This window comes from Homalodisca vitripennis, chromosome 8, assembly GCF_021130785.1.
Source record: "Homalodisca vitripennis isolate AUS2020 chromosome 8, UT_GWSS_2.1, whole genome shotgun sequence".
Lineage (NCBI taxonomy): Eukaryota > Metazoa > Arthropoda > Insecta > Hemiptera > Cicadellidae > Homalodisca > Homalodisca vitripennis.
In genome coordinates this window covers 8,836,289-8,852,699 of record NC_060214.1, presented here as the reverse complement: position 1 = coordinate 8,852,699, position 16,411 = coordinate 8,836,289, and the positions used below count along the sequence as shown (strand labels likewise).

General features: G+C 32.6%; 1 protein-coding gene across 1 annotated transcript in view; it reads left to right on the top strand.

The window, feature by feature from the left end:
- The window catches only part of LOC124367257 (CAD protein-like), a 90,138-nt gene that overhangs the window by 2,495 nt on the left and 71,232 nt on the right, over positions 1-16,411 (top strand). The window contains 3 exon segments of the mRNA XM_046823956.1: positions 2,608-2,893; positions 4,306-4,613; positions 15,836-16,021. Coding sequence (XP_046679912.1) covers positions 2,608-2,893; positions 4,306-4,613; positions 15,836-16,021 — 780 coding nt within the window.

Below are 16,411 nucleotides of genomic sequence, written 5' to 3'. Positions count from 1 at the left end.
CCAAAATTAGCGTAGCTGGTGATCAATTTCTTTCTTAAAGAAGAGTATTGTACCATTGGCATGAAAAATTGTATTCCCATGTAATGCAAAATTGGTTCACGTTTCTTGGATTTTATTTGGAATTATTGAGATAAGCTTCATGTGCCTTAGCAAAGCTGGTAACCAATATATTTCAAATATAAAATATATTACATTGTTTAGTCCTATTTAGTTGTGTAAGCATGTAATGTCCTATTTATTTATTACAATATTAAAAAAAAACTTGTTGTATAAATAATTTTTATAAGCCACTATTGATGTTAAGAATTCTTGAAGTACTGATATGATAATTTGATAGTAAGGCACCAAATGGTAATAGTGAACCTTTCGGTGTGGAAGTGGTAAGTGTGCAAATTATAAGTCAAGTGCAACAACACGGCTTACGTAAGGTTTCAGTTATATTAGCTTTCAAGTCCTGGATTTAAGCAAGCTAAACCACTTAGCCTAAATCATTAAACTTGTGAGGTCTCACGAAAAAATGCATCTGTTGTCCATGGCTCTCACGTATATATTTTTTTTGCCCTGCAGACTTTTCACTATAAGAAAATTAAATATTAAAATATAGTGATTTAATATCGATCTTATAAGTTTTGTTGACTATTTCTATACAGAGCATTAACATTTAGAAAATAACAGTCGATTGTCAACCCCAAAATTAGCTACAATGTCTCTTTAGAGTGAGCACTTTAAAATTTGTATTTTAAAATTGTCTATCATGATAATGCAACCATGCGATGAGAGCATAGGATTTAGTACTGTACAAAAGATTATAATCCCTTCTATTATGACCAAAATATTATAATTCCTTACTCTTATGATCAAAAGATCATAATTGTATACTTTTATGATCAATAGATCTTAATCCCATACTCTCATGATCAAACTATAATTCCTACTCTTATGATCACAAGATTGTGATCCCTTCTCTTATTATCACAAGATCATAATCCCTTCTCATATGATCATAAGATCATAATTCCCTATTTTTATTTATGATCAAAGATTATAAGAATACTCTTATGATCAAAAGCTTATAATGCACTCTTTTGATCAAGAGATCATAATTCCCTATTCTTAATATATATACAGCTCATAATTCCCTACTCATATGATCTCTATATGATGCAGTAGAAAGCAAGAAAAAAGTCTTTATAATGTGAAAGACATTAAGAATCTTGTAATGTCAGAATTAATTTAATAGCTTGTGAAAAATATTTAGTGCTTATCCAACATTTGTATAGTTTTTTTATATATATTTTTATGGGTTATTCAGAAATAAATCTCAAACTTTGCTATACTTCATAGTTTAAATATGCAAAATGTATGCATTTAAAAAAACCTAAAAGCCCTTTGGATGCATATTAGTTATATCCTTAAAATGATCAATTAATCCATTAATCAGAATACTACAATAAAAATGAGAGCTTAAAACTGCATGAAGTTAGCAATGTTCTTATGGAGAAAAACTCAGCTGGCTCTTAAGAGGTGGGGCACCATAATTTGTAATGTACTTTGTCACTGTTATCAACTACGTGCGTTTAGTGGCATACACGGTGACAACTCCAATCTTTGCTTGTAACTAGAAAACAGTAAAACTTATGCAATTGTAGTGCAAAAATGTTGCATCATCCTTGCCCTGTATATTAATACAAGAAATAATTCTAGATTGTATAGAACGTTTTAATTTTCTTTTTACTATAATAATTCGAATACTAACATGTAGTACAGTATAAGTATTAATTTTGTAACTTAAGAGTGTAATTTTATGCATATTAATCTCACACGTGTGTAGTGCTGCAGGCGAATGTACAAATACGTCATCCTTAGAGGAAAAACGACGAAAATTGACCATTGAAAAAGCAATTGACATGAATCATAACAATGATAAAAGTGACAGTGATGTTTGAAAAATGTATTGTTTTATCTTATTTGCGCAAAACAAGATGTATTTGACATTCATATGGCACTTTGACAATACACACACTTCTTTTATTAGCATGTTCATCACGAACATTTAATAGAGTCAAGAAATTACATACATTAAAAAAAAATAGTAATCCAGTTATGTATAAAATTCAGGAGTGATTCTTGATTTCACGAGGATTTCATCCTTGGTTCAGGAATTTGTCAATGGTTTAGTATCGTTGTTGTACAAGATGGTTATGGAGTGCCTTTATGAAACATTTCCCTGAAGCTCTTAAGCGTTTAATTTTTAATTGGTTTCTCCTCAAAAAGTGCCGTGTGGTATATGGTTAAAGCGTAGCTTGCATAAAGTACCTTTGGCCATTCCCATTAACTTTTAACCTTAGCTATTGATTAATTTCCTTTTGGATGGTTTAGATTCTTTCCACTCACAAATGTCCTCAACTCTAAACAAATTTCACTGTATCAATTTTTCATTCGTAAGAATTCAGTCACAAAACAAGTCTGATTTATCACCACAGTACTGATGAAGTACTGAAGAAAATGTTCAAACCTGAAGTGAATTTTGTAAAAAATGTCAAGTAAGTAATAATTACACAAATTTTACTATCAGGAAAATACAAATCTTATTTGTTCGTAAATTAGGTGGTTCGAGTCACACCGTATTTGGGCGGCGGGGCTGGTGGTGGCAGAGGTATGTGACACGCCCAGTCACTGGCAGCAGTCGCGCACTCTGCCGCAGTGGCTGGCCGAGCAAGGTGTACCTGGAGTGTCCGGCGTGGACACGCGTGAGCTCACCAAGAAACTACGTGAAAGGGGTTCCATGCTCGGCAAGATCGTGATGGGTACTGTGGTACTGCCTTCGCCCACGGCGTCCCTGGCCTTCAATGACCCCAACATTCGCAACCTGGTCGCCGAGGTCTCCATCAGGGTGCGTTCTTGGGATAAAAAATGCAAAATATCATAACGTACTAAATATATTCACTGATTGAAAACTTGAAACTGATTTTCGTGTACAACTAAAAAATCATTCACTTTAAATGTTTGGGCGTTTTTTAGTAGTTGTTACTGAATTTAATTTTTAAAGTTAGTACTGTAAATCAGTCTTTAAATAATTATACCTAATTTACTGAGTGTCTATAATTGATTTTAGAGTAGTGAAAATATCTTTATTTGTCAATGTATTATATAATGGTTGTACATAAATAATGTTTCAAATCGCATATAAAATGGGTTGAAATGTACACATACCTGAATTAAAAAATGTTGAGTTAAAATTAGACTTAACTCATATATGTACATAATTTATTGGTGTAAAGAGAAACATAATTAAAAACTAATAATTTACAGTTAAATTAGTGTATAAGCTTAAAAGTTTTGTGTGTGTATAAGAGGTAGATGATTGAAAATTATTTAGCGTATATTGAAAATTATTTAATTTTGCTTCAGGTTTTCATTTTTTCTGGTATGTGGACATAAATAATAATCCATAAAAAAGTAGCATTTTGTTTGTTATAGAATTGTGGGAAGTTATCTAATATTAAAGTTACCTGTGGAAAATGTTTTAAACTATTTTAGTTGAATTCTGCAAGCTATTATCTCCCCAAGAAATCTATTCCGATAACATTAGAAACAGCAAAGGCCTCAGATTTGATCCTTGAGGAACACCTTGCCTAATTATCTCCTGGGAGGATGCCCAACAGATTTTGGAAGTTAATGTTAGTTATAAACATCCTGTATTTCGTCTAGATGAACTATTAGTGATGTTTCCACAATATTTCTGGAAGAAGGCTGATAGACTTTTTGTTAAATTTTGCTTTTGTAATATTGTAGATCACAAAAAGTTGTCATGGGTTTGAATAAACGTTTGTTACCAAGATAGTGTATTAAACTAATAGAACAATGTCTAGAGTTATTAAATTATACTCAGTAATACAGTAGAATGGCCAGACATAAGAGTATATGCTAACTTGTTGACCATATTAATCTTAACTATCAAAATAACATGATTTGTATTTCAGTTTTTATTTTTATTTGCTATTTGAGAGGGTTTTTTATACGATCAATTCTCAATAAATAGTTGCCTTGAATAATTTCAAAGAATCAGAATTGTTGACAAGAATTTAATCAAGATCATTCATATTTTGAATACAAAGGATTGTTAAGTCCTTATTTTTCATTGAGATTGGCAAATATCAACGTAAAAACGTAATTTTACTTTGAACCCTCTTATATTTTCAGATTATTGCATTCTTCTGAACAATAATAGTGGAAATTAAAAATACTTGATAATCATCATACCCATTGCAAACTTGGAAGTTACCAAAACAGTTTGTCCATCAGGAACCGAAGACGTACAATGTCGGAGGCTCACCACGCATATGCGCCGTGGACTGCGGACTCAAGTACAACCAAGTGCGATGTTTGGTGAAGCGCGGCGCCCGTGTGGACTTGGTGCCGTGGAACCACCCCCTGGACGTTGCCCAGTTCGATGGATTGTTCATCAGTAATGGGCCTGGAGATCCATCGCGGTGTGCAGAGACAGTGGACAACATTCGAGCTGTGATGCGAGCCGGCAAACCTGTGTTCGGGATCTGTCTCGGCCACCAGCTCCTGTCCTCTGCAGCTGGGTGCAAGACTTTCAAGATGAAGTGAGTAGAGGAAAGTAGATAAAATAACTCTTTTGAGTGCCAAGCACTCTTGAGGAGGTGGCAATGTCAATGCCAAGCATTTATGACCCATCACCCCTCTCAGCACCAAGCACTCTTTTGGTGCTTTGTAGTCACAGGGCATGGTCACCTGAGGAAGCACCTTCACAGAGTCGGCATCCTCTGGGAAGATCCTGGGTGAATTTACCCAGGAGGATCCGGTAGATTGTTTTCAGCGGTTCGTGGAACTGCTGAAATCATACACTGGTAGGCCTCATGGTGTGCTTCCGGGGTGCGTAAAAGGCCTGTGAGGCTTAAGTGCATGGCAATAGGCCGCCCCATAGAAGAAGAAGTGTTCCGCTAAATAATTCACAATTTTTTCAAAAGTAAACTACTATAGATAATTTTTGTTTTACTATGCAGGAGAAAAAGTAAAGTTTTATTATGCGTTTTGACGCGTTAAGTACATTTACAAACGGAACTAAGGTATTTTCGACGCATTAACTATGTTATAATATGATCTCTCACAGCAAGGCTATTTTTACTTGGTTTGTTCTAAAATCATACGTAAATTTAAAGATAAATATCCAAGGTTTCATGTTATACTGTAAAACATTCTATTATAGTTAAATTAAATTTGTCATTAGAAAATTTTAAACTTGGACATTCCCATTTCCTATTGCGATTTGTTTACGTAATTGCTGGACACGCAAAAATCACTGTGTGTGTCAAAATTCCCTGTCGAGAGTTTATGTTCTACACAATCGTGTGTGTCGTTATTGGAAAGGGTGTATTCTTGGCATTCAGGAACATCGTTTCAATAGTCTGTAAGCAAATAAATGTTTATACAATAGTTGTTTGAAGTTCGAAAAGGTTATGTTTTGTAAAATCCCAAAATGCGTGATGCATTGAATAGAGTTTCATTAAATTTTATAATTTTTTGTACTCTATCATTGTCTGGGAGCAGTGAAAAATCATATCAAAACAAATATGAACATCTCTAAGCAACAGTACCATCACTGAAAATGATAAAATATTATTTTATTTTTATTCTGTTGCACAATCACTGACTCACCTCGTAGATAAGAATACGCATTGTGTGGTTGCTGTAGTGATTTCTCGGTTATTACACCATTTATTTTAGATTATTTGATAGATATTTAATTGTTTAGTGTGTATAAATAAACGTTTGTGTAGTGTTTTATAAATTATTGAAGTGAAAAATTTTGAAGTTTGTGTAAGGTTTTTCCTGCAGGTAGGCCTATGTTTGTATGGGTTAAATATTTTTATTCCTGAGTAAATAATTGATCGTACATTTCACAATTAGTGTTAATTTGAACAGTAGTGGCATTATGAATGCACTGGGTAGTGAATCAGAAGACAATGTTAGTTGGGTTGATATGGATGAAGTTTTACCCGACTTGGATAACCCATTGCCAAGTGAATTAATTGTATTGTACCTGATCCTACTGAAAAAAATACAGATAAAATTACATTGTAGTACATTTTTGTAAACTTATATAAATATACTTTCTATAGGCCTATAAATAATTGTTGGATTAAAACAAAATTGTTTCCTAAAAAAGGTCAGGACTTTATTTCACAGTTTTTACTTTTGTAAAAATTTGTATATGACATAAACTTTTATAAATGTATTTTTTTTCTTCTACACATATTTAAATTTTAGTAAAAAAATGTTTCTTCCAATAGAATCCAAACTGTCATAATTATACACAAATAGTGTGTTAAGAAAATGTGCAGATTTTGTAGTTTTCATAAATATATTGTTAAAAAGTACCACAAACTTCTATTAATGAAATATTTTTTGATAATTTATGAGTTAGATATACAACAAAACTTTTGTATATTTTGGATTTATTAAAATAAATTTCACATTGGCTGTGAGGGTGCTATACATTTTAGAAAAATGTATTCTTTACTTCTTTTTTAATAAATTTATTTTTTAAAGTAAAGTTCAAATTATTTAATATTAAATTCTTTTGATTTAAACTATAATTATTTCTAGAAACACTGATATTTAAAAAATTGTGTATCTTGAAAAATAGATGAACAAGAAACCCTTTCAAAATCACAAAAAGTGCCTGCCATTTTGGGAAAAAAATATGGTCAGTTCCATGGTTAGAAACACGCCTGTCTCATAGTAAGATTAGAACAAGTGCAGGACCAGTTTTGTTTAGTCTGAGGACCTTCCAGGAACAGTTGAGTGCCCTGCTTTAAAATTTATAGCTTAGGGCTGTGCCTCTGGCTGAAATTTATTACATACACCCTTAGAGAGTTTGAATAAGGGAGCATTGTTCTCCAGCTGTGTGTGATCTGTTGTGGGCAGACAGTTGTCTGAGACCTAGGCAGTGTGGACACTCTTGTTTGTAATTCTTTGGACCTTAAATACTCAGTTGTTTAGGAAAGGCTGTAATTTAATGAACACTGTACAGTTCTTGTTATTGTTAACCCTTCCCTGTGATTTTTCTCTAACTGGCAGGGCGTTGTTTTTGGGTGATTTTTATATAACTGTAAAAAACATATTTTTACTTTTTAAGATTAGATTCTCATCTGTCTGTCTGTATGTGTTTTTATAAACAGTTTATGTCTTAAAAACTAATAAATTAAATTATACCCAATTTGGCTTCAATATTTATAATAACAAGGCCAGTTACCAAAAAATATGATGAAATTATCTTTAGTATTTTCAAAATGGCGGCTATTAAAACTTTTTAAACTTTGAATATCTTTAAAAACTAGCATTTTCCTGAAGAATTGTAACAATAACAGGTTTTAGAAGAATTTATCACAAATTTAATGACATCAAAATTATTAAAATCGAATAATAAATAACTGAGTTAGAGCAGATTTACTGTGACAAGACATGGCCCACATTGGTGTTCTCAGCGAGTAGCCAACAATACTAAAGCAGAATGAACGGCAGCTCTATTTGACTTACTGTGAAAATTACAAGTTATTATGACGAATAGGTTATTGTAGTCAAATGTAAGCGAGAAAGAGGCCCTAACTCTGACCCTATCTACTATTCATTATTGTTTATACATACGTAAGCTCAAGTCCAAATTCAAGCTCAGGTCATGTGAGCGTTCGTAAAGGTTATCTTTAACTTTGGTAATACTAGTAACATATTTATGGTAACCTAATATAAACCTACTTATATTGTTTAATAACAAGAATAGATAGGTACATCACTTCCTTTTGGGAGGCAGAAAACAAGAACTGATCATCATAATAAAATTTGATTTTCACAATAAGTGAAATAAAGTCTGTTCTTTCTATTAATGTAGTTTTTTTAGGTCCCAGGTAAGAACATCTCATCCAAAAATCTTCGGATAATACCAAAGTTCTGGATTAGGTAAAAAGATTGGTGGCAGTAAATTTGTAAGTTGTGAAATTTAATTTTGAAAAAGTCACCATTTTCATTTATGTAAGGAATGAATAATAAGGATCCTAGTACGAATCTCAGAGGAGCCTTAAAAGTTACCATGCGAGCAAGCATGATCTACATTTTGGTAAGGTAACAAAGTTTCATAACCAGTGTCGAAACGAAATTATCAGAAATGCCATGATGAAACGGCCATTGCCGCCAAGATAATATTAGCTGGCACCGTCAAGTTATCTGTCGAGAAAAGGTCAACCTTTAATTATGGAGTTCTGTTTAATCAGTCTTTATTCGTAAATATTGCATTAAATGACTGTCAAAGCTATTGAAAAATTACCGGAAGTAATATTTCTCAAGTGTTAACGTTTAATGTAAATGTCTGTCTAGTTATTTATTATTGACAAAGATTTTAAATATTGCACAATATCCTCAACATAACTTGTTGGAAGTAGAAAAAATTTATTTGCAAAAATATCTTTTTTCGTGGATACATACCATCCGATTTTATTAAATAAGATACCAAACATTTTGGTGTTTTGTGGTCTACTTTTTGGTGTCTTGTGAATCTCTTGTTATTACTATAGTTATGTGCAGTTTGATGTAAAAGATTGTAAACAACCCCTGTTTTTTTAACTTTTTATATAATTTATTTAATTATATTGAAATTAAAAAGGACATAAAATAACTACTAACTTACTAACTGTAACACAAAATGATTTGTGGTTTTATGAATTTTTTAGTAAAAATAAAGCACAGAGATATTGATGGAAAACAAAGAACTTTTATGACATCTGTTTACAAGAACTTTTTTACTTATTTTTGTGTTTGTAATTTTAAAGTTTGTGCAAGGTCATGATTAAATGGTGGTCCAATATTGCCATTCACCATTGAAAATGTAACAAGAGTAAAGAGTAAAAAATTGTATAAAAGAAAATGAGAATAATTGGTCTCCATTTTTTGTGATTTTCTTTTTGATCACAAATGAAGGAAAAGTAGTACTCTTTTGTGTATGTATCTTTTTATGAAAGGGTCAAACCCCACCCTTCCCTACTCCAAAGTATCTCATTTTGTACATGCTGTAAACAAAAAATCTTAAGAGTATTTATAAGATATTGATTTTAATGGTACATAGGCATTCAAAGTTTACTTTAAACCCTTTTAATGGTAACGTTTATAAACTTCTATATAAATAACTATAAACAGTTATAGATACAGTTTTATTTACAGTTTATGTCTAATATATATCTTTTATAAAGAGAAAAGACAAAAAAAGGTTGGTTTGTCATTAACAGCTTTTAATAACACGTGCAAAAATCAAGATTCGAAATATTTCCAAAACCAATAATAAAAACTTTATTTTTGATGATAAATGCTTAATTTTTTGATATATGGTGAAAACTACGTTGACATAAAAAACAAGCTTTTATTTACAGTATGAGAAATTTGTCACTGATCATATTTTTACATTAGACTGGAAAATTCATCATAATCGATTGTGTAGATAATTTTTTATTTGTTGGCTTTGCATATTTAGTAAGTTTATTTTATGTTTATCATTTACAGAACTTCTTTATGAACAAAACAAAATAGTAACCATTTTCATGAGAAAGTAATGAAACCGTTATAGTTTTTTTGAAGAGCTAAAAATTGCAGAGTACAGCATGGGTCTTCTTGCATTTATATATGGAGCTAAATGCTGGCTGGCATTTCTTACATACCATCTAGGGATAATGTTTGTTTAGCACATGAGAGCTAATATTAAAGTTTTTTAATTTATGAAATTGTGAAATTTTTATATGTGTCAACATTAATATTTACGGCTTTATAAGTGTAACAGAAAATTAAACTCTTACGCTCTTCTGGCAATACCAGTTATGAATTTATTCTTGACTAACATTTATGAAGTAAAAGGTAATTATTACCATATATTACCTCTGTTTCTCATATATTTATTGAATGAATAATCAAATAAACCATTGTCTCTTGATTAACATATTTAAAAATACTTCAAACTCTCAATATAATTTGAGTTTCTGTACCTTTGCGATAAACGAGTTAGCTGATTAGAGATGTGCAATAGCATTATATCTCGAGTAGTAAGTAGTAATAATTGTGAAAACAGAGTACAACCACTTCACCACTTAATAAGAGGCTTCTGATAAAGATTCACTTATATTTTCAATATGACAGTAATTTCAAGATCTGACAGGTATTGCTCTCCAAATGATGAGATTCGTGAATGACTACCTCTTTAGTTACTGAAGAAGATACTATGGAAACTTTAACCTTTGTGTTCACTTAAAAATAGTTTCTCTTTAAAATTGATTCATGCCTTGTGTGGGGGCCATCGTCCTCTCTAAGATTTTGAATAAAGACGTTTGTACGAGTATTAAAAAAAATTAATCGCTCTCTTCTTGTAGCCATGAAAAAAACTTATTTTACTAAACTAAAATTTGTGAACAAGTACATTTTCCTTCAAGACATTTTATTGTTTATTGTATTGAAATTCAGAATTGTCTGTTGCATAATGATAATGGTGGCCACCTCTGAAAATCAGGACTGGATCTGATCATGCTTTGTGCAAGGGGTACTCTGAAAATTTTGAGATATTTGAAGAGTTTTCATGCAAGACTTACCAAAAGTTAAGTGTGTTCAATCTGTAAGTAAGATTTTGTGCTTATTGAAAGCACCCAACCACTCAGTTTTTGGAATGGAGCCAAAATATTTACGAATCTCATCATTAATTTTGGCTTCCAAAGAAAAGTGATGACCATATAAATGTTTTTCAGATTAAAGAATTACCACATTTGCTCATAGCTGCTTTAAAACTTTAGGTAATTTTGAGATGGCTGGTGCACTTCTCAAGAAACAAACAGACTTTGAAACCGTAGAAAGTTATAGCCCGAAAATGCTCTTCATGACTTTACGAACTTTATATTTCCGAACAGATGGTACAAGTACGCTGATGAGCCCAAGTTTTTGTCAGGTACTGATTGGCACTTGGACAATCACATAAGAATGATAAGATTATTGTAGTATGCACTGTCAGCTGGTATCTCAAATCTTTCAGAGACACCCTTCTTTTTCTTCTTCTTCTTCTATGGGGCGGCCTATTGCCATGCATTCAAGCCTCAAGGGCCTTTTGCGCATCCGGAAGCACACCATGAGGCGTACCAGTCTACGGTTTCAGCAGTTCCACAAACCTCCAAAAACAATCTATCAGCTCCTCCTGGGGAAATTCACCACCCTTGTCCAAAGTACCAAAGATGGCATACCGCTCCCTTGCTATTGCAGGAAAATCAAAGAGCAAGTGTTCGGCAGTTTCCTCCTGTTTCTCACACATACTGCAGAGCGGATCCTCCCGAAGGATGCCGACTCTGTGAAAGTTTTTCCTCAGGTGACCATGTTCCTTAATCACACCCATAACCTGAGAAGACAGATCTACGAGTTACGAGAGTAATCCTGGTATTTGACATAGTAGTTAAACAATCATATGTATTGTTCTTATTTACAATTTTGTGTTTTGGAATTATAAAATATTCAAGTATACTCCTTCCCAAATAAAAAAGTTTGGGGTTTTAAAAATAAGAAAGATTCATTGAAAAAAACCCTTTAGTTTTATGAAAATTATGAATTAAATCATTAAATTAATTAGCTGTGGTGCCAATTATAAATTCATTAGTACTTCATACTAAATTTCCAATGTTAATTAACATTTTCAAAGTTTAATGGTGAATAATATAAGAAGAAACAATAGCTTTATACCTGTTGAGCTATGACTCTATTCATTTAAATTAAATTCTTAGGTGATTGTCATCTGCAAGGCATGTTTTTAAGGTACAGTTTAGCTCTGGGTGCTTCAGTGGAGGGTCATTCCACATCAATTCAACCAAAGAAAAATCACTTTCTCACCCACCATCTCAGATTTTGATGAAACTTGGCTTGTTTGTTCTACCCATGAAGATAAATCACCATGCCAAATTTTAACACTCTACCTCTTACTATTCCCTTTTTTATAGCCTTTCAAAGTTTTGCATTTCCGCAAATTCTAACCTAAGGATCTTCATCTTCATGGGTAGAACAAACAAGCCAAGTTTCATCAAAATCTGAGATGGTGGGTGAGATGGCCTGGTTGAACTGACATGGAATTACCCTGGAGTAAAATTCACCACTTTTAAAAAACTATATTTTTTGTCTCTTTAGCTTAAAACAGACTCATGTGTAACAACAATGGACTGCAGTTTTTTTGTGTTAACACTTTATTGTCTGTTTTTGTTGATATAATTTTAAATGTTTATTTCCATTGAATCTTTCACTGATTGTTTAGTGTGAACATTTTTAACATTTCTGAGTGAAATAAACTCAAAAGCAATTGTGAAAGTTGTGAAATTTTTAGCACCAATATGAATAATTATGGATCATTAGAAAGTGAGTGCAAATATTTCAGTAAGGTTGAATACATATGCAAGATATGCAATCACAGTGTTACCACAATGTAACACAAGGTCAAATCAGAAATTACGTTATTATTGGAATATCATAGCCTTATTTCTTTACTTGAAATGGTACTTGTACGAACAATGTTAGAATAGGAGAGACGTTACCAATGGAGTTAAAGATGTTTATCAACATAGCTTAATATTCCATAATTTATTGAATAACCCATCAGTGGTGAAGAGTTATTATAAATGTTCATAGTTTCTAGTAAGTTTGTAATAGTTTCTAATTTTCCATTTTTTATTTATTTGTACCAAAACATTTGAATTGTTTATCTAATTACCCATTGTTTATTTATTTGTATCAAAACAGTACTTAATTTTCAAACTGACCCCACTGTGTACCACATCAAAAAGATAAACTTGAATCAGAAACATCCAATCTGTAATAGTCTGACTGCCCCTATATCTGATTTATTTCTTAACAAAATTTAATCACAAAATATAAATTTAACGTTTATGTTTATTTGTCTTGCATATGCATTAGTATTTTTCTTAAAAGTATCAGATAATTTGATTGTTGGAAAACAATGTTTTGTACAACCTGATGTACATGTAGTGTCAGACAATGCACTGTTGTTCTCAAGATATTGTTGGTGATGTTACATAATGGAATTGTAGGGCTTGGCTTAACCTCTAATGTATTTTTTATATTATGAGACAGCTGCAAGTTGAATACTTGTGTAAAGCCTTGTTTTTTTAGCAAATTAATGAACTTTTTAATTTATAACAAATTCTCTCATTGCTCAGATACTATCATATTCTTACGGTTGTAAGACTCATTTGATATAGAATATTAATTTGTTTGATGTATACATTATTATGCATGAAATAAATATATGTATTAGCATACACTTATCAATGTATAACAAAATCTGTGTCTGTGTACAGTGACAATTAAAAAGATTTTTGTACATTTAAATAGACACATACTCTTCGTAAGTCTTGTGTCTGTACTTTGAGATGTAACAGTTAGAGTCTTCTATACATTTTCGTTTACAATGTAGTAAAAACCCATAGGTCTCTTGTTTAATAAAAATACAATTATAATTTTTGAACTTTTTTGTGACTATCATACACCAATTTTGAAAGTAAGCATTGAAGAAGGTGGGCTATACTGAAATTTTAATGGAAACAATTAAAAATTAAATAAAAGGAAGTGTGTTATTGTTCAAATAAAATATAACTAAGAAAATACAATATACAAGTGAATTTAGAGCACAAACACTATTTTTGATAGTTTTTAGCATCAGAAAAAATGTAAAAATATTTCACTAATTCCGGTCTGACTGATTGCAATGGGTGAATTTTTGTGAAAAGTATCTAAAATGGTAGTAGCTTTCTGGATAGTCTTCATATTATAACGCTTTGAGTGTCTTAGTTCGTATATAGTGACACAAATAAGTAATAATACATTTTTTAATAGTTATGGTGGAAAGGGTTGATTTCATGCCAATGTTGAGTTTAACTTCATTTCACCTTCCTCTTAGACAATAGACAAACATCTTTATTTGTAATTCCATTAAGAAATACAATGGTGTCACAATAAATAATAAAAGAGGAATTCTTAGTGTGTAACATTTTCAGTTTTTCTTCAGGTCAGTTGATCCAGGAATTCCTTAATTGAGTAGACTGGTCGTTCTACCAGAAATTCCTGGAGTATTTTCTTTAGTTTTTTAATTGGAGCAGTTTTTATATGATCTGGTAGGGAGTTGATAATTTTGCGGCCATTATATGAGGGTTTCTTGCTGTATTGTGTCGTGTGATGGGCAGGAAGACTGTAGTCATTTGCTCTTCTGGTGTGGTTATTGTGAAAATCCTCATTCCTAGGAAGGTCCAAGTCCTTTGTAAACATAACCACAGCATGGGTATAGAGTGCTGGGACTGTTAGAAGCTTTAGGGCTTTGAAAGCTTCCTTCAGTTGTCAACGTTGTTTAGTCCGGCGAGTGCCCTAACAGCCTTTTTCTGGAGTAGCAGTATTTTATTAAGGTTTCCTTCAGATTTTCCTCCCCATGAGATCAATCCATACCTTATATGTGATTCAATCACAGCATAATATGTTGTTTTAGCTGTTTCTAGATCTCCTATCCACATCATCCTCTTCACCACATATATTCCGGGCGATAGATTTTTAGATAAGTCATATATGAGATTGTTCCAGGAGAGTTCCTCATCAATTGTCAGACCTAGAAGTTTTGCATTTTTTTCTACTGTGATTTCTGGAATTGTTGGTAGTTGTTCCTGTTTTATGCTAAAATTTATCAGTGTTGTTTTTAAGGGGTTAATGGCCAAATCATTTTGAAGACAGTATTGCAGTGCTTTATCTGTTGATGATAGGATATCTGAGTGTAGTTCTTGTGCAGTATTATGTGTAAAAAGAAGAACCGCTTAGTGCAGCTTCTGGAATCTGACACTTTTACAGATTTAATTCCTGGAATAATATGTGCCCTTGACAAGACAATAAGAGCGCCTCTTCATCTAAATTACACTGGATGGCTGCTGGGAAAGCAGACAGACCTGTTTTGTAGTCTCGGTATCACTCATGTTGAAACAATGCAAAGAATTTATTTTTAAACTTCTTCATCAGCTACTCTTTTTTAATGTCTTCAAACGTGGAGTCCAGATTTTTCTTTGTTTATATAATTAATGGTTTGAGTTATGTTTGCTTGTTATTTTGTTAATTAGTGGTTTTCTGATTAAGGGTTCTGGGAACCCGAAAATTGAAAACATGAACACTGATTTTCCTGTTTTGAATTTTCTCATCAATAAAAACAGGTCTACAATGAGCCAATGGGTCACAATGTTCTATAAAAGAATGGCTTTTACATATGATACAATAATAACAAGAGGGGTTACGTTGAGGTAACAGTGTGTTTAGATGTGTGCTTTTACTGTTGTCAGGAATAATATAAAATCTGTCATTTTAATCTACTGCTACTGTTTTATCACAGTGTCCCAGCAAGTAACCGATATCACTTTGCCTGCTGGCTTGAAATGAAATATGTAGAACACACAAATGTATAACAGTGCATTTGTTGCAGATACGGTAATCGAGGACACAACCAGCCCTGCACCCATCATGGGACTGACAGGTGTTACATGACCTCCCAGAACCATGGATTTGCGGTAGACGCTAGCACTCCTCTCAATGACTGAATGACTGAGTTAACGGTATGTGTGTGTTGCAGATACGGTAATCGAGGACACAACCAGCCCTGCACCCATCATGGGACTGATAGGTGTTACATGACCTCCCAGAACCATGGATTTGCGGTAGACGCTAGCACTCTCTCAATGACTGAGTTAACGGTATGTGTGTGTTGCAGATACGGGAATCGAGGACACAACCAGCCCTGCACCCATCATGGGACTGACAGATGTTACATGACCTCCCAGAACCATGGGTTTGCGGTAGACGCTAGCACTCTTCCAGATGGCTGGGCTCCGCTCTTCACTAACAAGAACGACCATACCAACGAGGGGATCGTTCACACTTCCTCGCCCTTCTTCAGGTAAGCCTGATGGCTTAATTTACCAATCCAATTAACGGAATTCACACAACATGATTGCCATGGTCTTCCAAATATTAGGAAAGTGTCCTATCATTAAACTACATCTAAACAATGGTACAATTATGTTTAATATACCTTTGATTATAATGAATGCAAGAATATCTTTCCGTTGTGCTGAGTGAGTAATTTTTTTTTCTGGCAGACTTTAATGGGTTAGTTATATGTACCGCACGATACAGACAAGTTGTTAAGCTCTTTTTGAGGCTAAAGTTTTTTAATCAATGGATAATAAATTATATAATAGAGTACTGAACAATGAAAAACAGGTATATCACCTTAAGGAAGACCAAATAGCCAAACAAAAATTGCTATAATTGAAGATAGATAAGA